This window comes from Sus scrofa, chromosome 13, assembly GCF_054392235.1.
Source record: "Sus scrofa isolate SSC_HxYL_T2T_F1_AM1 chromosome 13, Sscrofa_HxYL_maternal_Yorkshire_Landrace_v2.0, whole genome shotgun sequence".
In the NCBI taxonomy this organism is placed as follows: Eukaryota; Metazoa; Chordata; class Mammalia; order Artiodactyla; family Suidae; genus Sus; species Sus scrofa.
This window is the reverse complement of record NC_139395.1, coordinates 155770923-155798745: the sequence shown is the minus strand read 5'-3', so window position 1 is coordinate 155798745 and position 27823 is coordinate 155770923. Positions and strand designations below refer to the sequence as shown.

General features: G+C 43.6%; 1 protein-coding gene across 8 annotated transcripts; it reads left to right on the top strand.

The window, feature by feature from the left end:
• The first annotated feature begins 388 nt into the window (after positions 1-388).
• Positions 389-26118, top strand: UPK1B (uroplakin 1B). 8 transcript variants are annotated; one of them, XR_014822208.1, is made up of 9 exons: positions 389-439; positions 12827-12914; positions 14223-14423; positions 14672-14752; positions 16677-16751; positions 17446-17568; positions 18574-20234; positions 23417-23500; positions 25212-26118. XR_014822208.1 is itself a non-coding variant. In XM_084986519.1 (9 exons), the coding sequence occupies exons 2-9, from the start codon at positions 12846-12848 to the stop codon at positions 25260-25262; spliced, it is 864 nt and encodes a 287-aa protein (XP_084842645.1). In that variant the 5' UTR covers positions 389-439; positions 12827-12845; the 3' UTR covers positions 25263-26118. The 8 variants fall into 8 exon arrangements, 5 of the variants coding, with proteins under 5 accessions (XP_084842645.1, XP_084842646.1, XP_084842647.1 ...); XM_084986519.1 differs by having other exon boundaries at positions 20055-20234; XM_084986520.1 differs by having other exon boundaries at positions 12634-12914; positions 20055-20234.
• Positions 26119-27823: the final 1705 nt, after the last annotated feature.

The window sequence follows — 27823 nt, the reverse complement described above, 5'->3', positions numbered from 1 at the left end:
TGAGGCGGTAGGACAGCAGTCAGGCCTTTTAAGGTACACGAGCAGACTTAAGGATTAAATCTCGCTAATAAAAACACATCAAATCAAAACAAAAGTCCTGAGTGTGCTTTTGAGGAAGCGCTGACCTACAAGGAATCCAGAGCAGCAGCGATAAGCTGAGCCCCATCGAGGTGTTTCCTTCCACCTCTCAGAATCACACATTCCAAAGCAACAGAAACCTACTGGCTGAAAGTGTCCTGGTACTTCCGGGCCTGAGCCAGGCAGGGTCAGACAGCATCAGGCTCAGCCCATGTGAGGTACCTTCTCCCAATCACAGACCACCCTCCCCTGAACGGGGAGGCTCAAAGAGTTGGTGCAGGTAGAAAAGCACCCCAGGCCAGAGCAGTGTGCAGAGTTGGCCGGCACCGGACCAGAAGAAGGAGGAGGGGGAGAGGGCGCGGTGAGTAGACCCATTCCCTTGAGGGGCGGGCTGGGGGGAGGGGGGCGGGGGGCGGGGGGCGGGACAGGAAGATAAATGCATTCTCAGAGGGTGGGTTGCTTTCCTGGGAAGGGAGCGAGCTTCTGAAAGGGAGAGGGTGAGAAGTTAATTTCCTGATGAATAGAGCCTGTCGTTTATTGTGATTTAGGATATTGTGACTGTTCTCTTTTACTTTAAACTGTACAAATGCTTTCGTAACCCCTTTGATATTGTCCAGTTCTCAGAACAAGATAAAGTTCTTCCGGAGGTGTTATTCACCCATCCTGATTTCCCCCTCCCATTTCCTCACAGAAAGAACTAGAAAAATCCAAGAACCCTGGGAAAACCTCTATCTCTTGATTAAATCTCAGATAGACAGACACCTTTGGGGACCTCCAATTTCCTTGTAGAATCAGAAAAAAGCAAAAGAAAAATTAAGGAAAGAAAGAGGTGATCATCTTTCTTAATAATCTATCCCTTAGCCTATCAGAGAGAAAGTTGCCTTAGACTTCTTGTCAGAAATCATTTGGTCCTGCCAGGGAGCAGTGGGATTTCTGAAGTAATTTATTCATGTTACTTCTTTGCCAACAGTTGTGCTTAATAAATGTTGAAAGAGGTCAACAAATTAGCTTTATCTACACAATGTCATTTTTACATGACTTATTTTTACTGTTCACCAGATGGTTGATCCACCAAATTTGCAGGTCATATTTTTGGTTCTAACAACCGTTTCTACACATAACACAGATTAAGTTTCAAATACTAGTATTGTTTTATGTTTATGAGTTTAAAACCCCATTTTTTAATATTTTTAAAACATCTTGAACTTTATGAATTTGAATGTGTTTTTTAAGTAAACTTAATGTTTATTGACCATGTTTTGCCTGAATGGAATTGCTAAGCCTAAGAAGAAAACTCAGATTTTACATATATGTACGTATTTCAGTTATATCTAACTTGGGTTACATAGTTTTCAAACCTTGTAAAGAAATGCATGGGGTTTTTAAAATTAACTTTTCTCCATGAGGAGAAAAATTTCTTGTTTTGCTTTCTGCTGCAACAAACTTTTTTGCTTTTCTGCAACAACAGGTAAAAAAATCAACTCATCTATTTTTTTCACTACTTGGTAAAAATCATTGACTTGTAAATACAAAGGAGATCTTAGACACCATCAAGAAAAACAAATGAGGAGTTCCCATCATGGCTCAGTGGTTAATGAATCCGATTAGGATCCATAAGGTTGAGGGTTTGATCCCTGGCCTCATTCAGTGGGTTAAGGATCCGGCATTGCCTGTGAACTGTGGTGTAAGTCGCAGACATGGCTCAGATCCCGTGTTGCTGTGGCTCTGGTGTAGGCCAGCAGCTCCAGATCCGATTCGACCCCTAGCCTGGGAACCTCCATATGCCATGGGAGCGGCCCTAGAAAAGGCAAAAAGACAAAAAACAAAAAACAAAAAAAAACAAATGAAATCTCCGAATTTCTTTTGCCCTCTCCTGCTTACATTCCTACCCAGAGCAGACACTGATTAGCCCTAAGATATGCTTTACCCTCATGGCCATGCAGGGAGCCCACCCTAGTGATGGATCACCCTTCTCTAATTGGGGCAGATACCTTAAGCTCACCTCCTGAGAAATCTCCATAGCATTGCTGCCCTGGGGCTGGCCATCCCACTGGCATGGCCCACACCCAAGGTCCTCACTTAGCTGAGGACTTCTGAGCCACTGCTGACATCTTAGTTCTTGACCTCAGGTGGGTGAGGGACCCTCAGATCAGCACAGCAAGGCTGGGCATCTGGAGGGATGCTGGTCCCATAGAAGGCTCTGCCAAGACTGAAATGTTCTGCACAACAGCCACTAACTACATATGGCTACTGAGGACTTGAAATACAACTAAAGGATTGAATTTTTAATTTTATTTAATTGAATTAATTTAAATTTGAATAGCTACAACCCTCTACTCATTATCACATTGGTCAGAGCAGATTTAGAGCTCTAAAGCAAGAAAAAAAGTAATGAATGCTATGGGCAAGGGAACAAGCTCCTCCTTTCCTCCTTCCCAAGGACTCATCAAACCCTAAATATAAGCAGACCAGCCATGGATTGTCTTGATCTAATCTCTCCACAGTCATCATTATTCTCACCTCTAGGTCATCCAACTGTCTAATCTTGTTCTGGGTTTCAGAATCAGGACTAAGGTAACAGCCTATCGTGTGTTTCTTCCTCTCCCATTTCTCCTTCTTATTTTTCCTTTTGTCAATCCAAATTTCATTAACAAGAGCTCAAGTGTGAGGTGTGGTTTGTGCGTTCTATGGTCCCACAAACTTGGGTGAGGAAAAGAGGTAATGAACTTGAAACAATGATCTCATGCTTGGTGGGTGAGTCTCACTTCTTTTTCTTCTGCTTTGAAAAAATGGTTTGTTTAATGAACCGTGGTGGGTTTTAGACCTGTTCAATGTGTCTAGAAACATCAACACTGTGGAGATGAATAATTTTTATAAGAATGTAAACTGAATGCAGGCACAAGAAAAATAAAGACAACCTCAGGCTTTCAAAAAATCTGAACTCTTCAGAGCAGAGGAACTCCCAGGATGTTGTGCAATTTGAGTAAATCACCCTGGTGCCAGGCCCCTGAGCAGTCTTCCACAGGGTGGGGCTCACAGGGGCTATTCCTGTATGTGGAAAACATTTTGAGGTGAAAAATGCACACTCTCAGTCAGGGGCAGTATCACTTCTAAAGGGGACAGCTGTTACTCCATCCTCTGTCCCCTACCAACCCCATTTTTGGCGATGCACCTCCCCTCCCCCCGCAAGTGGAAATTCCCTGGCCAGAGGGATCCAACCTGAGCCACAGCAGCCACCCAAGCCACAACAGTGAAAATGCAGGACCCTTCAAATCCACTTCGCCACAAGAGAATTCCCCCAAACCACTTTTTAAAATGCTCCCCATCCCATTTGCCTCCTTACTAGCCCTCTCAAATAGCAACAAGAAAGGAAGGAAGGAAGGAAGGGAGGGAGGGAAGGAGAGGGGAAGGGGAGGGGAAAGGAAGAGAGGAGAGGAAACAGTCAAACACATGTGAGGGAAGCACTATTTTGGAATCACACAGGGAAGTTTCAATAAATTGGGCTAAAAGCAGGGAAGAACACAAAATGTTATCGGGGTCAGTCTCTACCCATAGCCTAACAGACAAACCTCTAAACTCCTGATTGGGGGAATCCTCTGTGGCACAGTGGATTTTAAGGGTCCTGCATTTTCACTGCTGTAGCTTGGCTGGCTGCTGTGGCTCAGGCTGGATCCCTGGCCAGGGAACCTCCACATGTGGGAAGACACACAGTGAGCCTCAGAGCCAGCAATGTCAAGGCCACACGGGAATGATTGTATTAGAACACTTTCACGTGTTTCCAAAGGCAGAGGGAATGCACCATCAGAGGGAAAGAGGCCCACGGAGAAGAAAGAGAGAAGACTCAGGAGAGGAGATGAGGGTAAACAGGCGACCACTGGAGCCTGGCTGGTGCTGACTGAATACAAGCTAAAGAGTGTGTGCTTTATCCCTTAGGTTGTGCAACCTCCCCTCATGGACCAGAAAGAGACTGAAATGATTGGGTCCAGACAAATACTGTAGATACAGGCAAAGGAAGCCCTTCATCTGTCTCCAAGGGCTGAAATTCAAAATGTTCTCAAATTCAAGTACAGCAGAGTAGGAGAGGAGATATTTGGGTTTGGAGGGATGGACCAGCAGGAAAGGATGGGTGGACAAGTAGAACCATCTGGCACCAGGAAACAAGGAGGAGCCTGTGGCTGAGCTGGAGGTGGGTGTGGGGGCTGTGGAGGGCTCTCCTCTGAACTGAGGCTGAAGGGAGCCTTTGAGGGTATTTAACCATGGAAGGGATATAAAACCAATTGTGTTTTAGGACAATGCATCTCAAGATTGATGGAGTGGCTGGCACTTAGAGGGCATGTTTATTTTTGTGGAACACCACAACATGCTGATATATGAGATTTAAAATAACTAAGTCAATCATTTTGGCTTAAATTCATACTATAAACCAGATTTCAGCCAGCTGGATGGTAGCGGGCAGCCAGGATTTAAGAAAATACTTTAAAGGACCAATTTCGATCATTCATTTCCCCTCAGATTAGGAAATGACTGCAATTATTCAATTTTGGTATCTAAACAAGTCGCCCCAGTAGGCAGAACATCTGTGCCCTATAGGGTCGTTTGAGAAATTCTGCTGTAGAATATTTACTCTGAACGCACTGTGTGGAAGGGAAATGGAAACTGGTGGATCCTTCTGAGTCAGAAGTTAGGAGCTTGCAGTGGGAATTGGAAAGAAAGGGTGAAATGATGATCTCAGGAAACATAAGAAAATGATCATTTTTGCTTCTATTAATAGTATAAGTCAACTTAAATCAGGGGATATATTATTCAGGGTTCTCTACAGAAACAGAACCAATAGGACATATATAAAGAAAAAGGTTCATTTTATAGAATTGGCTCTTGTGGTTGTGGGGGTTGGCAAATTTGAAATCTGTAGAGCTGGCCAACAGCCTGAAAATTCAGATGAGAAGCTCGTGTTGCAATCTTGGGTCTGAAATCTACAGACTGGAAATTTGGACAGGCATCCTGTGTTGCAATCTCGAGGCAGAATTGCTTCTTCCTGAAAGCTCAGTCTTTGCTCTTGTTCCCTTCAACTGATTGGATGAGGCCCACCCACATTATGGAGGGTCATTTCCTTTATGCAGAGGCAACTGATTTAAATATTAATTACTTCTAAAAAATATCTTCACAGCAATATCTAGACTGATATTATATTCAACTGGACAACTGGGCACCATATCCTAGTCCAGTTGATACCTAAAGTTAATCATTAAAGGGTATTTATTTTGATACTTCTTTATCAGGCAGGCAGAGACAAACTCAAGAAGTTATTAACTTCTTAAGGCACAACTACTCCAGGCCCCAGAGAACACCAGAGTTTATATTCTATGTATAGAAAAAGGCTCATTTGTCCCTCCATTTTGTTCTCTCCACATGACTGTCTTCTGTGGAAAGTTCAATGAATTTATAATGTCTTTTTTTTTTTTTAAACAGCCATCAGGATGAAACCTTGTCAAAGTTTTTCTTTTTTCAATCTGAATAAGTTCATTAGCTTTCCCTTAGGCACAGGCATCTGTTAGCCTTCAAAACATTCTAAAAGGTCTGATCCTTTCCTTTCATAGCAATCGTATTGCCTTTCCTCTAAATGGATCAAAAACAAAATACCTCCTGGAGATTCCTTCAGCTGGTCTATTATGGAAGTAAACTTATCTCCCCCAGTTTTCCAGCAGTCTTTCCTAGACGTTTTCCATTGAGAGATTGTGTAATATCAACCTATACACTTTGACCAGGGTTTTCCAACTTCACTCTTGAGCATCTTGGGTAATTGCCTTCTGACCTTAGTGATGTGCCTACATGCTTCTTTTCTGTTAGTTATAGAACAGTAGTTTCCAACCACTCTGGGGCTGGCCCTATGATTAAGAAGTTTAGAACTGATAAGGGGAAATTCTGAGAGGCTCAGGCTCTCTACTCTTATCACAGCCAGGTTTTGATCTGGGTTTATAGAGTTTCATATTGAAATCATATGTCCATATTTCCTTTTAAAATGTGGCTCTATTTTTCTTTCTTTTGGTGAATTGAGGTATACTTAATGTATAATATTTTGTCACCTGTGTACAATATAGTGATTCAAATTTTAAAAGGTCATAATCCATTTATAGTTATTACAAAATATTGGCTATTCTCCATGTTGTATAATATTCCCTTGTAGCTTATTTTATACTTAATAGTTTGTACCTATTAATACTCTTCCCTTGTTGTGCCCCTTCCCCTTTCCCTCTCCACACTGGTAACCACTAGTTTATTCTCTACGTCTATGAGTCTGCTTCTTGTTTATCATATTCACTAGTCTGTTGTATATTTTTAGATTCCACATACAAGTGATATCATACAGTATTTGTCTTTCTCTGTCTGACTTACTTCACTTTGCCTAATGCCCTCCAAGCCCATCCATGTTGTTGCAAATGGAAAAATCCATTCTTCTTTACACACACACATCACATCATATCCTCTTGATCCATTCATCTGTTGATGGACACTTAGGTGGCTTCCATATCTTGCCAATTGTAAATAATGCTGCTGTGAACATTGGGATGATGTATCTTCTTTTTTTGAATTGGTGGGGTTTTTCTCAGATGTGTACCCAGGAATGGAATTTCTGTGTCAAAAGTTAGTTCTATTTTTAGTTTTTTGAGAAATTGCCATACTGTTTTCCAAAGTGGCTGCACCAATTTACACTCCCAATATGACTTTATTTTAAAACAAAATTAAATCACCAGTTTTAGGTGCCTTCACCATTCACTGTGTGCTCTGGTCTATCTGCTTCAAGAAACTGAAGCAACTGGGTCACCTTGCTGTGCAGCAGAAATTGACCAAACAGGAGTTCCCATCATGGCACAGTGGAAACGAATCTGACTAGGAACCATGAGATTGCAGGTTTGATCCCTGACCTTGCTCAGTGAGTTAAGGATCTGGCATTGCTGTGGCTGTGGCATAGGCCAGCAGCTACAGCTCTGATTAGACCCCTAGCCTGGGAACCTCCATATGCTGTGAGTGCGGCCCTAAAAAGCCAAAAAAAAAAAACAAAAAAGAAACTGACAGAACATTGTAAATCAACTATAATTTAAAAATTTTTTAAAAAAAGAAACTGAAGCAAAAGAACTTCATACATATTCTCATGTAATTTTCATAACTATCCTTTTAGTTATGTATTACAATACCCATTTAAAGATAAAGCTCTACAAGATTATCAAAGGCCACAAAACTGCTAAATGGAAGAGCTAAGATTCAAACCTAGATCTGTCCAAAGCCCATGTTCCTTCTACTTCACCATACCCTAGCCTGTTCTTTTTGTTTGTTTTATTCTTTTTAGGGCTTCACCCAGGGCATATGGAAGTTCCTAGGCCAAGGCTACGCCCAGCCACAGCAATGCAGGATCCAAGCCAAGTGTGCGACCTACACCACAGCTCAGTGCAACACTGGATCCTTAACCCACTGAACAAGGCCAGGGATTGAACCCACATCCTCATGGATCCTAGTCAGGTTCTTTACAGCTGAGCCACATGGGAACTCCTTAACCTGTTCAGCGATAAAAGTCTAGGCAAATAATTCACTCAGATATGCTCCATTCATTTAAATACACATTTTTAAAATTTACTTTATCTGTCCTTTCACCGAGTAAAAGAATTTATTGAGTGCCTACCATGTATAAAGCACTCTGCCACCTTGGACCTAAGAAGACAAATTAAACAAGGTCCCAGGGCCTTCTCCTGCTTTGGAGATTCTTGCAGTGAAGTGCAGGAAGCCCTTCATAGGTTGATAGCAGGAGGAAAGGACATACAAGAGGAGCAGAACAGAGTTCTCCCTGAGTAATTTCTGTGTCAGGATGAGAGCCTCCCAGTACAGAGGAGGAACCTCTGGGGTAGTCTCTGCATCACAGTGCAGTCTAGACCAGAGGCTCCATAGCTGGCCCAGGCCAGAGGGATGAGGCCCAATGGCAGGTGTTAACTGTTCAGGAATGCTGGCGGAATGCAGAGGGCCCCTCCCATATGGACGTGCTGTTTGGTACCTCATTCTGGCCATACCCCAAGCACAATTAGGAAGCATTTTATCTTCTCCCAAAGGGATTTTTTTTTTTTTCCTTCCATGAATCCTTCCATGGAAAATAAAAAGGAGAGACCGGAGATGGGTAAGGCTTTTAGGACCCTCCAGCAGAGCAGTCCCTGAACAGAGAGCAGAGGGAAGGTGGAAGGGGCTGCTTAATCTCAGTCTAGAAGCATTTGTCTGTAGGACCAGTAACCATTAAAACCTACCTTCTGGGCCCTGGATGTCACTGGTGCATAAAGCAAAGCCGCAGCCCAATAGCCTGCCCTTCCTCAATAGCCCCCTGGTTATTATTCATCATTTCTTATGTTTGTAAATGCATTTGGTGTTTACCAATCACTTCCACATCTTTTATCTCAGAGATCACAACAATCACATCAAACAAGTCATGTTTTATCCACTTTATAAATGAGGAAATGGACACTGGGTAGCATCACCCAGGGTAAGGACTAGGTGAGACTGGGTTTGACCCTTGGCTTTCTGACACCAGGCCTGGGTGCTCACCATTAGACCACAGCCAGTAGACAATCCTGTGAGCATCCAGAAGCCTACACCTAGCTCCCTAAGTGCCACCTCTCTTTGACATTCATGACCATTCGGGGGATGCGATAAATATTTCAGGTCTTCCAGACACCACCTAGTCTAAAAACAATGGCCAGGGAGAGGCCATGAAATGCTGACTTTCACATTGACCTGCACATTTGCACCTCTTCTTAGTTAGAATTTTGCTCCCAAGGGGTGGGTGAGATTGCTGCAGGTCTGGGATACATCTAGACAGATTAAAAAAAAAAAAAAACAATGTGTGGGTGCAGCACTAGATTTGGGGAAAATGTGCAAAGGTTAGTGCTGCGTTGAGGAGCTAAGGAGGCAAAAACTTGGAGAACTGAGTAAAGAGGGTCCCCATAACTGACCTGTGCAAAGACAGGATCGTCTGAACAGGGAGATGTAATATCTACTCTCTCTGCTTCCAGGGTTGGCAAGGAGGCGAGTCAGGTGTTTGTTTTTCTCCTGAAAACATTAGCCATATGCACGTCTTTACAAACAGTCATGTTAAGTAAATGATCTGGGGCTGGGCAGATATAAGTTCAAGCCTCAGCTTTTGCAATTTCTAGCAACATGAAAGTGATTAATCTCTTTAAGTCTCCTTTTCTTCATCTGCAAGATGGCAAGAAAATAGATTCTTCCCTAGATCCTCCAGAAAGAAGGCAGCTCTGCTGACACCTAGATGTTAGCCCTGTGGGACTCATTTCACCCTTCTGACCCCCAGAACTGTAAGATCATAGCTGTGTCTTGTTTGAAGTCACTTAAGTTTGTGGACTTTTGTTACAACAGCAATAAGAAATGAATACAGATGTTGGGAAAACTACCCATCTCTTAGGTCTGTTGAGAGGATGAACACAGTGACAGCATGTGCTGAGGCTGTCATTAGCACTCATTAAATGACAGCTGTCATCATCTTTCATTATTTTGAGCTCTCATCTATGTTACAAGGTGCCACTGAAGGAGGAGGAAAAGGAGAACACACAGCACAAAAGGAGAAATGTCTAGTGGGAAGCAACTTCAGCACTCCGTGCCTGTCCACAGAGTCCTGCCTTCCTAAATCAGCTTCTGGCCAGGCTGCTTCCTGGGCATCTCCTGCTCCATGCTTATCTAGATTTCCTCACTTCACTCTTCTTTTTGCTCAAACCAAGTTCCCACCTGCCTCCTTCCTTCTTTCCTCCCACTCTGGTCTGCATTTTTCCACCCTAATTCTGTTGGGGTTTTTTTTGTTTGTTTTGTTTTGGCCATGCCCATGCTATGTGGAAGTTCCTACCAGGGATCAAATCCATGACCTAAGCCACTGCAGTGACAACACCAGATCCTTAACCTGCTGAGCCACCAGGGGAACCCATTCCTTTCTTAATTCTGACTTGCAATTCTCCCAGAGTATTTATATGTCTCCTCCCCTTTTAAAAACTCCATGTGGCAGATACATCTTGGGGAAAGTATGCCTGTTATGGGACACAGTTGGGTCTCTGAGGCCAAATCCCCTGTTCAGGGTCCCATCAGCTTCTTCTGGACCCATAAAGCCCTTCCTTGGTGTCTGACCTGCCTTCTTCTTCTCCATAGCCTTACTTTTCCCCTTTAGTCTATGATGTATGGTCATTTTTGCTATGAATCCATGCTGCTATCTTCATACTTTTTTTTTTTTTGTCTTTTTTTGCCATTTCTTGGGCTGCTCCCACGGCATATGGAGTCTAATTGGAGTCTAATTAGGGGTCTAATTGGAGCTGTTGCCTACGCCAGAGCCACAGCAGTGCAGGATCCGAGCTGTGTCTGCGACCTACACCACAGCTCACGGCAATGCCGGATCCTTAACCCACTGAGCAAGGCCAGGGACCAAACCCACAACCTCATGGTTCCTAGTCAGATTCGTTAACCACTGAGCCACAACGGGAACCTATCTTCATACTTTAAACCCCTTGAAAGAAAAAATTGCCTTCTTTCTGTTGAGCTCAACTAATGACCACAAAATAGGCTGCTATCTGAAAACAGGTCCTAATCAGTACTGGGTGATAATGGGGGTAAATTTGGCCTCTCCAGGTTTTTGCCCTTTACTCTCCATATGTACTTGTGTTGTCTGAACTTCCACCTTTCACGGTCTATTTACCTGTGTCTCTAGTTTAGATGGTAACCCAACTGGTCAGGAGCAGTGTCTGTGCATTCCAGTGAGGAAATTTATAAGGTGGCTAATCCAGCTCTGGGAGTGAGGATCCCTTGCCAAGGGGTGGGGAGGTGGGTGGGAGGTGTGTGCACTCAGAGGGGTGTGCACTTCTGAGCACTCAGGCTCCACTCCACCCAGGGTGCCATAGTCCCAGCAAAGAATGAATGGCATTTCTGAGCAGAAACTACACATGGGGTCTTGTAACAATGGCCTGGTTTCTCCTGTTCCCTCAGCAAGCATTGATGGAGTACCCACAGTGTACCCAGTTCTCCTAAGTTTCAACCCCTCATAAATGTCAACTCCTTCAGTTCCCATCTCTACCCAGAGGAACAGGTAAAGGGAAATATTGAGGGCTGTTTAAGAGGACTTAGAAGGTTGTTAGCACTTCCCTAAGAGTGTAGTGATGAAGTTAAAACTCAGCAAGGTCTGAGTCACATAGAAGGCTTGTCTCCCCTGGATTCCCTCACAAGCCCGGACTTCAGCCAAACTGGCTAATTTTTACTTCCCAGGCTCCTTGTTCTTCTAGGGCTCTATGCTCGGACCTTCCCTCTCCTTTCACCTGGGATGTCACTCCCGCCTTTCCTCCCACACCCTCCCACCTCTACTTGACCCATCAAAACCATACATATTCTGTAAGCCTTTCCTCTTCCCCTCCCCCCAGAACTCCCCCAGTACTTAAGGTCTTACTAGATTCATGATAATGATTTGGAGAAACAGCTTCCCTACTAAAGCCAAATCCTAGAATACAACAATCTCCCTTCCATATTTTTGTATACACAGGAGGCAAGTTGTATCATATAATACATTTTGATTCAGACCCTCAGTGCATGGAGTGGATAGTTAATTAAAAGAATAAAACATTGAAGGACATGGATGGCTTATCTCAAGGTAATTCAAATGCAAAAAGCCAAAATAACTGACCCAAACAGTTACCCCCGTGTTCCTTCCAAAGAATCCTCAGGGAGGGAGAGACCCACGTTTTTTTAAGTGCCACACGTAGCACTAAACCTTGTAAGTATTTTCTGAGAGCAGCGTGGGCTGGAGGGAAGCACTTGGACCCTGGAGTCATGTGGACCAAGGCTTCCAACCCAGCCCTTCCACTTATTGGTTGTATGACCCCAGGGATCTTCATTTACCAATTAAGCTGTAGTTGCCTCAGCTGCAACATGGAGCCGCCGTATTCCTTTTCTTTTTCAACCTAATTGGGTTATGAGAATTACATATATAAAATATCTGTGGTGGCATATAGAAGGAACTAAATGTTAGCTCCTCTTTCTCTCACCCCCTGCCCCTTTTATGTGACAGGGAACTTTTATTTTTATTTTTTATTTTTTGTTTTTTAGGGCTGCACCCACAGCACTTGGAGGTTACCAGGCTAGGGGTTGAATCAGAGCTGCAGCTGCTGGCCTACACCACAGCCTCAGCAATGTAAGATTCAAGCGGTGTCTGCGACCTACACCACAGCTCACGGCAACGCCAGATCCTGAACCCATTGAGCAAGGCCGGGGATCAAACCCACATCCTCATGGATACTAGTCAGATTTGTTTCCATTGTGCCACGATGGGAACTCCGTGACAGGGCATTTTTAATTTGCCAGCTATATTGAGGATATCAAAACATTCTGAAAATAATGGTTTTTTGCAACTGCCTAGAGTTCATGGGGGAACTAATTGCCAACTCCAGCCATAGGTTAATCTTTTGGGTTTCAGTTGGCCAAGAGCAAGAGTGGGCAGAGACATACCAGGGACCCTCAGTTGCTTCATCACCATCTCAGGTCTGCCCTCAGTGACTTTGGAGCCTCGGTTCATCACTCGGAAGGATGCAATTTCCATACCTTAAGGACTTGGTTTGGATGCTTTCGAACCCAAGACAGTGCATTGTGGCATGGTTTAATCCTGCTGTGGAACTTGCAGTGGCCTTCATTACTTGCTCCTATCAAGTTGTGATGTTCTCAACTGTGTCCTCAGCTTGTGGGAGATCCTGAAGATGGCCAAAGATGACTCCACTGTTCGTTGCTTCCAGAGCCTGCTGGTTTTTGGAAATGTGATTATTGGTGTAAGTAATTTTCCAGGAAATTCTGCTCTTCCTATAATCATGATTTTAGATCAATCCAAAGTGACACTTTGTAGTACGTTTTGAATGGATAAGCAATGAAATCCTACTGTACAGCACAGGGAATTATATCCAATCTCTTGGGATAGAACATGATACAATATGGGAAAAATGTATATACATATGAGTGTGTGTGTGTATATATATATATATATATGTATGTATAGGTATGCCTGATGCAGTTTCCTGAACAGCAGAAATTGACCCAACATTGTAAATTAACTAATTTTTAAAAAGTGAGAGTTTATAGGAAAATAATGGTATTTATGTGACTATGATTATATGATTATAATTAATATGATTATATAATGACAATATCTCCCTACATCTTCCTTTTAAGAAATGGATAGTAAAATATACTAGCTAGAATTTACCTATAGAAATTATCATATATAACTATGTAATATAGCAAAAGACCATGTTGAAAAAAGCAAATATTTCCCTCCTGATTTTAAAACACAAGTGTCTAAAAGGAGCCATGCCAGCCACAGTCAGACTCCAAGCACTCCCAGAACACAGGCTTTGGTGTGTCTCTCTCATCCCACCTTAGTCTGATTTCCATGGACTCTGCTGTTAAGGTTGCTGGGCACAGATGTTTGCATCTTCTTGTTCTGGTCACACAGAGGCCAGCACTGGGACATGAGAGTGGCTCAGAAGCCGGCCTACGTGGGGTGGGAACCATGTGAGGAGAGCACTTAGGACTCATGTCGCTGGCTCTGGGCACAGCCCTGCCTCCGACTCTGTGTGAATCTGGGCAAGTCATCACCTTTCAAGGACAAGATCCCTCATCTATAAAGCCTAAGGGGTGGGTAGGATAACCACCAAGGTTCCTTCAGCTCTAATGTTCCATGATTCTCTGGCACTGCTAAGTATGACCAGGACCAGTTTAAATATTACTGTCTAGGAATTTGGGCAGTGGGCAGTGGGAATGGGGCTGAGAGATTAATTTTGTACAAGAAGCCGTTGTTTGATTGGTTCAGGCCCTAGGGCTTCATAGTTGGTCTGAAATTGAGTCTCCTCCAAAGTATAATAAGATAGAGCAAAATGTGGAAGGAAGTATGAAACCAGCTGGTAGGATGGAAGGAGAGATTTGATTTTCCGGCAATGAAGAGTTTATGTCAGTTGCTTAAAGCCTATGCAGAGGATGGAGTTAAGTCTCTCTTACTCTCTTAGTCACACACACACTCCTCCATCCCTATCCCAACTCTGCTCTCCTGGCCAACAGCCTGACAGATCCCCCTGTGTCCCCAGATGTGCGGCATCGCCCTGACTGCAGAGTGCATCTTCTTCGTATCAGACCAATATAGCCTCTACCCGCTGCTTGAAGCCACTGACAATGATGACATCTATGGGGCAGCCTGGATTGGCATATTTGTCGGCATCTGCCTCTTCTGCCTGTCTGTCCTAGGCATTGTAGGCATCATGAAGTCCAACAGGAAAATCCTTTTGGTGGTAAGATCTTAAAATGCTCTGTATTTCTCTCCTGGACCAATTTTGACGGATTATTTTTTCTTCCCTTAGCACAATGCTTTGGCTTTCAGTGGGGTGGGTGGGAGCAGAGAGGGTCAGGTGAGGGGTACGGAGAAGGGAAGACACTTTCTGAGGTGAAGACTGTCCATGTGGGGGCAAGATGCTCTCCATGATGGCAAGTCCAGAGAGTAATACAGACTCCAAAGGAGAAACATGTGGGTATTTTCCAGATCTGTTTCTCCAACTGGTTGCATGTACCCGACAGATACAACCTGAGACTACACTGGCCAAGGGAGAAACATAGCAAGAAGGTGATAATTCGATTTTTTTTCTTCTGACAATAAGTAGTATAAAACATCTTTTTAATATTAAGCAATGATATATTAAGATACAAAATATACATAAATTTTTAAGAGAAAGCATGAGTCCTTTTAGGCTTTTTTGAGTTCAAGGCTGATGATTTTGTGAGATGGCTGACCCTTCCCATTTTATGCATTCACTCTGCTTTTTAGGGATCCTGGAAACCCTTGATGGGTACCACTGTAGAGAACAGCCTCAGCTCCTACCTACTGTGGAGGTTCTAAGTCTGGGCACCCACAGGGAGGCTTCTTCCCCAAACCACAGTCACCAGCTCATGCCCTGCCTTTGCAGATGGAAGCAGATTTGCAGCCAGCAGAGCTAAGAATCCTCAGTATTGGGTCTAGACTGCGACTCTCTGTCCCCATGCTCAGGAGAGGGGTTTCTCACACTGTGATGGGGCCTCAGCCCCACTCCCTGCCCTGAAATAACTCTCCTGCCCAAATGCTGCAGGACCTGAGTCCCACCTTCATAGAACAAGTCCAGCAGGCTAAGGCGCTTGTTGGTTTGCTTTTCCTGTGAACTAACATCCTGCCGGGGCCCAGGGAATGTAAAATATTTACATTTCCTGGGTCCTTGGTGTGAGTTAGTTTCAGGGTAAAAGCACCACTTTTGCAGGGTGGGGAGAGGAATGCAGGGAAAGGTAACGAAGGGGCAGCGATCCTTGGAGAGGAGCTTGAGCAGCATCCCTGTCTCACACCGGGCCAGTTGTGTGTGCCTGCACAGCCGGGAGACCTGCGCAGGGGAACATCCTTCACCATGCCTGGAAAAGCGAGGAGCAACTCACTCTTTATGGGGCTGAAGGAGAAAACACCTGCACCTGAGCCTCTTTTCTGGACTGTCTCTAAGTGGATTCTGAGCCTCCATAAAGGGAAGCCAGCAAAGCTCTCGACAAAAAGCAAGTTAGCAACTAATACAGGGGGAAATATTATGAGTCCTCCGAAGGGGCTTCTGCTGGTAACTTGGGAGTTAACAGTAGCCAAAGCCTTTTTCTGGGCCGAGTGTTAGGGCAGCAGAGGGTCCTGCTTTGAGAGATTCCCCTACACAGGGAGAGAGTGCCATTTTCCCCACACTCATCCGCCAGCCCTGCTCACAGCACCCATCCCAGAAGAACCCAAGGACCACAAGCACATGTGCAAGGCTAGGGACAGCAAAGACAGGCTCTTGCAAATAGTCCCCGTCCCAGATTCAGAGGTCATTTGTCCTTCAGATGGTTTCCAGCCACAAATAGGGTCGTCATGTGCAGCCTGGAGGCATCATGTGCGCATGCACCTCCCCCCCACCCCCAACAATATACATGTAGATGCGCGCACAAAAATTAACAAAAACACAGAGCCCACTTGTCTTACTCACCTGACGGGTTGTATCTAGAGTGGGAGTGGGTGAGAGAAGTTGCTGGTGAGGAGCTGTATACATGGAGGCCGCCTGTTCCTCTCTGATGAGACTGGAGATTATCAAAAGGGACAATGGATATTAAACATGGTTCACTTAATCTTTTTCTGACCTCAGTTATCCTAAATTTTCGGTAAACCATAAAGAAAATGTCTCCCAGTGAAAGGGGATTTATAAGGGTCTACATAGTGTGAGATACACTGAAACTTTCTTGCCAGCCATTGAATGAACCACACACACACCCCAGTACATTCTCTTGTGTTTGCTTTTCTTAGTTAAAATGGAAATGCAGGATACTGAACTAGAGTTTGGGGAAAGGAGAGAATTGAACTGCTTAACACCTAGCTCCAAGTCTGGCTCCAAAAAGATGATCAGTGAGGGTTTGTTGAGTAAATTACATAAATGATTGAATAATGATGTTTGGGTCATGTGCTACAGAAAACATAGGTAGATGTAATTCTTTTATTCCATTGGTTTCCCTTCCAGTACTTCATTCTGATGTTTATTGTATATGGCTTTGAAGTGGCATCTTGTATCACAGCTGCAACACAACGAGACTTTGTGAGTACAACCTCAAAAAGGAGAAAGCAGCAACTATGGTACAAATCATTACCATCCTAATATACTGACATGTATTAAGCCCTTACCCTGTACCAGACATTGTAATATGTGTGTTCATGCAAATTCATATGTTAATAATAAATATATAATTTTACTCATAATAACCCTATGAAATAAAATACTATTGTCATTTTATACATAAAAATAAAAATGCGACTTAAAGAGTAAAGTAACCTGTCCCAAGTTCTGTGGCTGGTAAGTGAAAGAGCAGAATCATGAGGCCAGGCAGTGGGACTCCCAGGGCCCAAGCTTGCAGCACCATGCACTGCACTCCTCTACCATAGTCAGTGGCCTTCCAATAAGATGATCAGGAATCCTCCACATCTAAGACTTCCTCCCAATTCATCATCCAGCTTTCTCTCTTCTCCATCCCCTACCCTAGGCCACCCCATAATGCCTGTCCACCCTGTCTCGTTGGGATTTCTTTGAAGATGGAAGTCTCCTTCCTACACAGGGACTTTGGCCACCCAGAGCAGCCTCACACCCACACTCAGCCCTTCTCCATGCCTCTGAGCTTGGCTTTACTCTAGGAGACAACATTCAGTGTCCCCTGCAGCAGGCCAAGCAAATCACTTCGCCTCCTTGAGGATCAGGGTGCTAACCCTTCCACTTGTGTTGTCTCCTCCCACTGTAGTTCACACCCAACCTCTTCCTGAAGCAGATGCTGGAGAGGTACCAGAACAACAGTCCTCCAAGCAACGATGACAAGTGGAAAAACAATGGGGTCACCAAGACCTGGGACAGGCTCATGCTCCAGGTAATGCCTGTGGCAGTTATTGTGGGGAGATGCCATTTTGTACCTAAACCAGTATCCAGGGGTGTCTATATGGTTGGGTGTGATGTCAAAGTGTAGGGACCACAGCCTCCAAAGGCGCTTCCTTCAAAAAGAGATTTGAGGGGAGTTCCCGTCGTGGCGCAGTGGTTAAAGAATCCGACTAGGAACCATGAGGTTGCGGGTTTGGTCCCTGCCCTTGCTCAGTGGGTTGATGATCTGGCGTTGCCGTGAGCTGTGGTGTAGGTTGCAGATGTGGCTCGACTTGGATTCTGTGTTGCTATGGCTGTTGGCCGGCGGCTAAAACTTTGATTCGACCCCTACCCTGGTAACATCCATATGCCATGAGTGCGCTTCTAAAAAGCAAAAAAGAGAGAGAGAGAGAAAGACTAGGCATAGGCAAGTTCATCAGTTCCCCCCTCATTTACTGGCAGGGACTGGGGGTATACACATGACTCAGGGGGACCCCTAGATCTGTGTTTTATTTTAAGCCATGGTGTTGATTAGTTTCCATTTATAGGAGTAATAACATTGTCAAGAAATTTAGACTAATCACACCCTCTGCCTCTTAGAACTCAGGCATCACCACCTTAAAAAATGTTGCCTTGGGAGTTCCCTGGTGGCCTAGGGGTTAAGGCTCAGAGTTTTCATTGCTGTAGCCCAGGTTCAATCCCTGGTCTGGAAACTGAGATCCCATGTCAAGCTTCTGCAAGCCATAGTCAAAAATAAATAAATGGTGCCTCTCCTTCCCCACTATGAACTCAAGTGGCAGTTATTGTTATTTTGCTTATTTAGTAAGTTTTCACACCTGTGGGGTAGTCCTATTAAGGAGCAGGGGCCATGACATGGTTTGAACACGTAGTTTGGCCTAAGTGGCCATTATACCTTATATCCAAGTTTACCTCAAATGCCTTCAAAAGTACAAGTGTTTCAGAATACCTACTGTCACCTCTACACTACTGTAAGTATGTTAATTCTTATCCCCTACAGGAGCCCTCATCTGACCCAGCTCCTCTACTGACCCCGATTCCAGTGTTTCACAGTCTTCAGCAAAATCCATGATAGCCTCTACCCCTTCTTTGAACACTCTCTTTACTCTCTATCTTCTAAAATCTCCTTCATTTATTCTAATATACCCTGTTCTATCAATTTTTTTAGCCCATCAGACCCTCCAATTTATTGGGCACTTTTTCACTTGTGAGCACTCTTCCAATGATAGGCCAAGTATTTATTCCACTCTGTTAGCAAAGAACTAAGCTTTTCAAATGAAAATGTGAATGCTCACACATTTGAATAATCCACTTACCAACTTTTTAAAGCCTGTTCTGAACTAAGTCAGGTTTAGACTTAGCCTTTTTCCTCTAAAATGCTCAGGTCAAATTACAGAATGATTATTTTCCTTGGTGAGATATTTTCCATCAAACTGTCCTTTAAGACAGTTGTTTTATCACCAAGTTTGCTGGATATATTTATCCCTAAAGATGAGAAATGCCAGAGTTTTAATTTCTTCCCTTGAAACATTTTAGTAGAATTTATAAAAAGCAAAGAAAGTGATATGAATTATGTTTTATCCTCTATCCTCAATTCCATTCAAAGTGTAAAGATATAAGCTATGTGTTAAGTGATCTTCCTTTCCTGTGTAGATGCCATGTGCCACTGGGTTTGGGTTATTTTTTTCCTGTTTATTTTCTCCCATTATAAAATATAACACATAATAGCTCTAGAAAATGTTAAAAATATAGGAAAGTAAAACAAGAAGAATCACTCATAATTTCTTCACCACAAAATTTTTTCTGATTCTCAGTTCACTTACATGATAATAACTCACATTGTTTTATCAAGATATTAGTATTAATAATGATTACCATTTATTAAGTTTTTTTTTTAGGGCCACACCCACAACATATGGAGATTCCCAAACCTGGGGTCCAATCAGAGCTGTAGCTGCCGGCCTACACCACAGCCATAGCAACACCACATCCGAGTTGCATCTCCAACCTACACCACAGCTCACGGCAATGCTGGATCCTTAACCCGCTGAGTGAGGCCAGGGATCGAACCCGCAACCTCCTGGTTCCTAGTCAGATTCCTTTCCGCTGCTCCATATTAAGGGTTTACTATTGACCAGGCACTGTGCCAAACACATAAGTGTATTAATTTAATCTTCACACAATTCTGAGATAGGTACTATGTTTGTCCCAATTTTGCAGTTATGGAAAGTGAGGCTTAGAAAGTTTAACCCGTCAAAAAGAGCTCATTAGCAGCTCGTAAGGTAATAAATGTAAAAGTATTTCACAAACTTTAAAATGTAATACCTTAAAAATACCTTCAGCTCTCATTTGAGGATTTTTCAGAAACGTAAGATATGGTACACTTCCCATATCTTCTTTCTCCATAAAATCACAGTTGCTACTTTGGTGGCTCTGGCAAGGACCATGGAAGGGAGTTTTGTGTCTCTCATGTGCTGACAGGACTATTGCTGTGGGGTCAATGGCCCATCCGACTGGCAGAAATACACCTCTGCCTTCCGGACTGAGAATAACGATGCGGACTACCCCTGGCCCCGTCAGTGCTGTGTCATGAACAAGCTTAAAGAACCTCTCAACCTGGAGGCCTGCAAACTAGGAGTACCCGGTTACTATCACAACCAGGTCAGTCCTTGCTCCTCCCCAGGTCCCACATCCTGAAATTCTTCTCTGTCTCTCATTCCCTGAGCTCCTACTTCTTCAATCTCACTCATTCTTCACCCTCAACAGAATCTCTTATCTACTCATCCTTCCCACTTCTCCCTGCCCTTGTCTCCAGATTCCCACCACACCACTATTGTGAGTTACAGAGCCTGCTAATTCTCCTGTAGCAATCCTTTTCCACAAAACAGATAGGCCACCCCAGTATCTCATACACTTTCCTTCTATGATTGCAGTTGACCCTTCAAATATATTACAATTCTTTGTTGGCAAGTCTATTTTTCCTATGTGTCTCCTTGAGGGCCATGCATTGTTCAATTCTGTATCTTCAGTACTTAGTATAACACCAGGCAAAAAGCAGACATCAATAAATGGTTGGTATGTGGGCAAATGAAGAGGCAAATGACTCTTTTTCACCTCCACATTGTAGCTTTGCAGGATCTACAATGACAAAGGAAGACTAATGAAACTAGGGAAGTTGTCATAAGTGTGGTAATAGTAGAAATCCTCCAGAATGTCATGTAGGACATCAGAGGCAAATAAATATATATATTCTTACATCATGGTTCATCTGCCCCCAAAATGCTATGCAACTTCTGATCACTACACCTCAAGAATACTGTGATAGAACTAGGGAAGATCAAGAAAAGTACCACTACAATGATTAAAAAGGCATCATGAGGAGTTCCTGTCGTGGCTCACTAGAAATGAATCTGACTGGCATCCATGAGGACACAGGTTCAGTTTGCTCAGTGGATTAAGGATCTGGAGTTGCCATGAGCTGTGGTATAGGTCGTAGACTCAGCTTGGATCCCTGTGTTGCTGTGGCTACAGCGTAGGCCGGCAGCTGTAGCTCCAATTCGACCCCTAGCCTGGGAACCTCCATATGCCAAGGGCGCAACCCTAAAAAGACAAAAAAAACAAAAACAAACAAACAAACAAAAAAAAAGGCATCATGAAAGGCACTACATCAGAGTGAAAAAACTGGGGCTTTTGTCTGAGAGCTCCAAGAGGGCCCAACCTATTTCTGCTTTGTCACAGCTGAATGCCCAGCCTGGTGCCTGCCACCTGTCATAAGTGGACTTCTATACATATTGTTGGACAAAGGACCACCTCCCAGGATTGTCAGGGACATCATATGAGTGATGGATATAGGAGTGTTTGTGAACCATCAAGTATATCACAGATAATATTGCTGTAATTATTACTTCCTATCATTTTCCATTCATTCTGATTAGGTGGCTGCTTTGTGCTGGACCCTTGTTCTAAGTTCTAGAAATTCAGCAATGAATAAGATAAAATTCCTACTCTCACAGAGCTTGTCTATAGACCACAAACAAGTTACCAAACCAAGACACCATAAATTCCAGGTAGTGATAAATGCCATGAGCAGAAATGAAGCAGGATAAATGCATAGAAAATGATGGGGGGAAAGGTATTTTTCTCTATGTTTGCCATAAAATGCTTTATTGAGATATTTGCACAGAGTTCTGAATTGAGTGAGGAAAGGAGACCCTAGCTTTAAGAAGATTGAAGAAAAGAGTTCTGAACAAAGGAAGCAGGAAGTGCAAAGGCTCTGAAGTGGGGGCCCTTGGCTTTTTTGAGGCACATCAAGGCATCCATATGGCAAGACTGGAACAAGCAAAGGAAGAGTAGGAGGCAAGCAGGAATCCAGACTTTGTAGGGCCTGAAGCTTATCAAATTCTTGGGGAGAGGTCTTCTTAGAAAAAAGTTTAAAACATGAATATAAAATTAGGTACAGGGCTTTGAAATCATCTTGCAAGTAAGCAGCCCTGAGCGCAAGGATGTTATTAGCTTTGCCTTGAAAAAGCCTCTGGTAGTGGTGGCTGGGATCACAGATAGAGGCAGGGCCATAACCTGCAGCCCCTCATGGGCCATTGTGAGGACTTAGCATTTCATCTTAAAGGTGATGGGAAGTCCTCAAGGGTTTTGAAAAGGAAGGGAAGTAATCTGACTTCTGTTTTACAAGGACCCCTCTGGCCTCATATAAAGACTAGTAGGGCACCAAGGGTGACGTAGGCCTCGGGGAACCAGCCAGGAGGCAATTGTAGGAATCCTGGAGTGAGGCATTGATGGACCAAGGTGGTAGCAGGAAGTAATACCTGTGGGGATTTGAGATTTATTTTAAAAAGCAGACTGAAAGGGTTTGCTTGAGCGAAAGGTAGTGAAGGATAATGCCAAGATTTTTCATTGGAGCATCTAGGTGAATGGAGATATCAGGTAGATGGAGAAGAATAAATGGAGAAATCCAGGCACACACACAAAGGCAGGGTGTGCTAGTGAGTGAACAAGGGGCTGGGGCAGGGTCAGAAATGACAGAATTGCAAGGGGCCACCTGTAGACACTGGGCGGGGCCTGCATTTCAAGGGGGGCCTTTCTCTCTGGACCTCAATGGTTCAGGAAACCAGCCTGGACATCACATTTCCAAGGCATTAGTAGTGGTCACTCAGATGGCAAGTCTAGCCCTGTGTGTGGGTTTCACTCCAGCACTTTTCACAAAGACTACAACAGAATGGGCCACAAATAAAAACTTATCAGATTATAGCATGCATAAATGAATGACTTGGTGAATAAAAAATGAATCTCTTTCACACGCACACCATGGCTCTTCTAGAATCCTATAAAGATATGATGAACTCTGACATAAATGAGAATTTAGAAAGTGGAGTATAGGGGTTTCTTTAATGATTAAAACATAAAACCTCTAGTTTTCATTAACTGGAAGCACTTTTGTTGAAAACAAATCAAAAGGTAACTGTAGCTTCAAATCACCAATAAAATCTTTTGGAAGGAAAAAAATCTCAAATGTTATTAGGAATACTTTATATGGCCCACATATTCAATATGAGAAAAGTGTTATGCTGAAATAGCACCTCACTTAGTTAGACTGTATGAAAGACACAAATAAATGTGATACAGAAGAGCTGCTCATTAGGATTAGTCCTATTTCTTCAGTAGAGCTCAGTTAATACCTGGCTGTCCACAGGGATATAGAAATAGCCTGGTGATGTTACACTGGACTCTGGAGTGAAGTTGATTCAAAGATCAATCAGCTTTCCTGCCCATCTCTTACATCTTTTTTTCTGGCCCCTCTCACGTGCATGTGGAATCACCCACTCCTCCAGGGCTGCTATGAACTGATCTCTGGACCAATGAACCGACATGCCTGGGGGGTTGCATGGTTTGGATTTGCCATTCTCTGTTGGACTGTGAGTATTCCCCATCACATGTTTTATTTCTGGGAGGAGAGGGATAAGGAGAGACCTGAAGATTGCTCCCTGGTTAACCCAACCTCACTAGACTGTCTAGAAACAAAACCTCAGATGTGAGGGCTAATCAGGAGGCTGCTGGCACCAGGGCAAGGACAGTGGATCCCCTCAGGAGGTAGGTGTTAACTTCATCTACCAATCAGCTCCTTCTCTGACTGGTGCCTTTGCATGCTCCTCCATCTCTCCAGATCACATACATTCATGACAAGTGGATGTCAAAGACTGTCATCTATTTAGATGGCCCCTGCCCAACCCTAAGCCATTCCAAGGAGCTGCCTTCACCAGGCTCACCTTGCCCTGCTGCCCACTTTATCTGATGCATATGCAGCAGGAGGGTAGAATGGAGGTTCTCAGCCCTAAATGCACATAAAACCTCATTGGGGGGGGGGGGTTCCTGTGTATCCAGGAAGATGCAAGTTCGATTCCTGGCCCTACTCAGTGGGTTAAGGATCTGGTGTTGCTGTGAGCTATGGTGTAGGTTGCAGAGGAAGCTCAGATCCCACGTTGCTATGGCTATGGCATAGGCTGGCAGCTGCAACTCCAGTTTGATGCCTGGCCTGGGAACCTCCATATGCCCTGGATGTGGCCCCCACCCCCACAAAAAAAAAAAAAAAAGCAAAAGCAAAACAGAACAAAAACGAACAATCAGAAAAAAACCAAACCTCGTGGGGGAGCTTGGGGGGAAAAAGCATATTTGAACCCCAAACTCTGAGATTCAGATTTCAGTTGATCTAGGGGCAGGACCCAGACTTTTTTTATTTTCTAATTTTTAGATGATTCTAATTTGCTATCAGGATTAAGAGAAGGCAGTCCTAAACTTTTGGTTTTAGAACCCCTTTATGCTCTCAAAAATTATCGAGGACTCCAAACATCTTTTGTCTATGGGGGCTATATCTATTAATTTTTATCCTATTGGAAATTAACACAATTTTAAAAAATACTTGTTAATTCATTTAAAATAACAAAAATAAACCAGATATATGTTACTATTAACAATATATTTATGTGGGGAAGAAGTGACTCTTTTCCCAAACAAAAAAAAAAAAAGAGAGAGAGAGAAAATTGGCATTTCTTTTCCATTTTTGAAGGTCTCTTCAATGTCTGGCTTTAATAGAGAGAAGACAGCGGGGTTCTCATATTTCATCTACATTTAATCTGTTATAATATGTTGCTTAGGTTGAAGGATTTGAAGAAAATACATCTTCACACTGACATGGGTTGAAAAAAGCAGGAATTTTGGGTAGTTTTATCTAAAGATAACTGAATATTCTTCTTTGGTACTACACAAAACTTGACAAGTAGTAGTTTCTTAAAGGCTAGTTGCAATATGGAGTCTGAACTATGTCAAAAAAACTGTACTACACTAAAATATGTTACAGTAGTTTGTCTTGCAGTTTTGCACAGATGTTTTATCCATTCACCATTATAGAACATCATGCACTGGTCATTTAGGAAAGTATTGGTTCACTATGTAACAGGATAGATTCAGTGTCACCTCTTCCCCTGTGATGATGCTTAAGGCAAGATTATTTTTAAAAATCCAGTTTCACTGAAGCCTGAATGAACCTAACACCATTTCTTCCCCCAAGTATGAGATGTTTCTAAAACAGTCCCTTATTTATTTTTCTTTTTTTTTTTCCATGTATTCTAGTTTTGGGTTCTCCTGGGTACCATGTTCTACTGGAGCAGAATTGAATATTAAGAATAAAAAGTAACCACCGCACCACCTACCCCCAGTGACTCTACATTTGGTTCTGGAACCGCTCTGTCCTAATATTCCACCTTTGTGCTCCTTGGGATTATATGGGTTCTTCCTCAAATGGCCATGTCAGTCGGTATGGAGTTCCTCTAGGCTCTCAGACTCCTGAAAGTCTCACCACTGGTGTTTTCACCCTCATCTAGGAGTCTGCAACACTGTTATAGACTGTAGGAAAAAGAGAAGGTAGGATAGCAGATAGTAACCATTCTCATCCCTGTTTATTTTTAATTTGGGGGCATAAAGATGTACACAGGAACTTGTGTTATCACAGTGAGATGAGTCTGTATTTGGACAGCAAATTTGCGTGTATTTCTCACTGCTTTCTAAGAGAAAGCTTCAAAGGCTTTCCTTCATCTCAGTACTGTCCAGGTGAGAGAACTAAGGAAAACAGTGCTGAAATATACTTTGTCCTATAGTGGCTTCCATCTTCAGAGACTCAAGTGATTCTTTCAATGCCACCTTGGCATCCTTTTTAAAAGGACAGTGTCTCATCTTGAGCCAACAATGGTTGAAATTTCCTCTCCGACACTGCAGAGTGATGTGTGCTTAGTAACCTCAATTCTCTCATTAATTAAAAGTATGTGGACTTTGGGGGACAAAGGAGGGAACTGTTCTGTATTTACCAATCTCAACCTCAATCCCCTTTCAAACAGGGGAGAAGCAAGCCAGCTGTTAGGTCGGTGATTTTATTTACTGTCAAAATATTTCTGATCTCTGTTTCCTCTGGTAATCCTGACGGAAGTTCTTATAACTCAGCATTTGTTTGCCTAGCCTTATAAATAAAGAGGGCTTTTAAATATGTTCACTCTCTTTTCTTTTTGCCACTGTCATAACTGGCCATATATGAGTCTAGCAAAATGCGTGGTCCAACAGAAGAGCTCACAGCATTAAAATTCCAGGAGATGGATGCAACAAGGTGTGGTTTCCTGCTGGATACCAGTAACCCTGCTGTACAGTTAAATGGTGGGAACTTCCAAGTTTACTTCTGTTGCACTTAGCCCAGAAGTGGAGATGGAGCTGCTGCTTCTCAAATCCTTCCCCCCTGCCTCTCTGACTTCAACAGCTCAACTGTGTCCCCTATGAAGAAAAGGTACCTGTCACTTCAGGGTCCTGCTCTCATCAGCGAACTCGACCAAGTTCCTCTGAGTCAGGCTGAGCATCCGGGCAGGAAGGGACAAAGAAGTGAGGGGTGGAGGTGAGCCTTGGCCTGTTCTTGGGTGGTAAAGCTGGAGGCAGCAGCATGATCCCTGATTCCCAGGACAGGGAGCCAAAGCCATGTTCTGAAACCCTCCCTGGGCTCACTTGCCTCTCCAGGACAGGGCTTGGGTTGTGACAATGACACCTGCCCTTGACTGAGATGGGTCTCTCTATGGTCTTTCATTCTTTTTGTTTTAGGGCCGCACCCACGGCATATGGAAATTTCCAGGTTAGGGGTCAGATCAGAGCTGCAACTGCCAGCCTTCTCCACAGCCACAGCAACGCTGGATCCGAGCTGCATCTGTGACCTACACCACAGCTCATACAACACTGGGTCCTTAATCCACTGAGCAGGGCCAGGGATCGAACCTGAGTCCTCACAGATACTAGTCAGATTTGTTACCACCAAGCCACAACAGAAACTCCTTTCTGTGGTCTTTTAGAAGAGAAGAGGAAAGGGAAGGAGCTTACTCTGGGCAAAGCCTTGATGCTTCTCTCCCATCTCCCTTCCCATCCTCTCTCATGTGTTCTGGTGCCTTTTTCTTCCACTGCTAAGCGGATTTTCCAGCATCCTCATGCCTGAGTAAATCCAGTCCCAGACCCACTCCTGCCTTGCCCTCCAAGGCTTCGTTAAGCTTCAACATTCTCTCTACCTACAAAATTCCATTCTCCTTGTGACTTAGCTAGGTTAAGAGAAAGCCTTTTTGCAAACTAATTCATACTAAGGGGTGAGTGACAACTAGTTCCCACTCTTAACCTCCTCTGCAGATTTTTTCTTAATAATTGAAATTGACCCCAGTTGGTGGGATCCAAAGCAGCAAGGGGAGCAGGAAAGAGCTATTTTGAAGGAAAATGGCCCACCTGTTGCTCCTCAATCTTACCACCTCTCTTCTCTACCAAGAGGTAGCTAGATAAGAAAACAGGGGAGTTCCCTGATGGTCTGTTGAGTGCAGCTCGGCTTCAATCCCAGGTAGGGGAACTGAAATCCCATATCATATATATCCAAGTTTGCCTCACATACCATCAAAAGTACAAGTCTTGGGAGTTCCCATCCTGATACAACGGGTTAAGAACCTGACACAGTATCTGAGTCCTGTTACATGTGTGGCCAAAAGAAAAAGAACACACCTTCAATTGGCCACTGCCCTGCCCCAACTCCAGCAAGCTTCCTCCCAAATAGGATTCTGGACCCAGATATTCACTATGTCCAGGCCTCCAGCGTTAAGGGGGGACACACTTTTCAGCTGAGACAAACCCAGGCCTGAGGACCTCCCTACAGAGAGTATAGCCATTCAGGACTCTGAAAC

Coding starts and splice junctions, on each gene's coding strand:
- UPK1B (XM_084986519.1), top strand. CDS start 12,846: ATGGCCAAAGATGACTCCACTGTTCGTTGCTTCCAGAGCCTGCTGGTT. Junction 12,915..14,222: donor TTGGAAATGTGATTATTGGT/GTAAGTAATTTT, acceptor CTGTGTCCCCAG/ATGTGCGGCATCGCCCTGAC. Junction 14,424..14,671: donor ACAGGAAAATCCTTTTGGTG/GTAAGATCTTAA, acceptor GGTATTTTCCAG/ATCTGTTTCTCCAACTGGTT.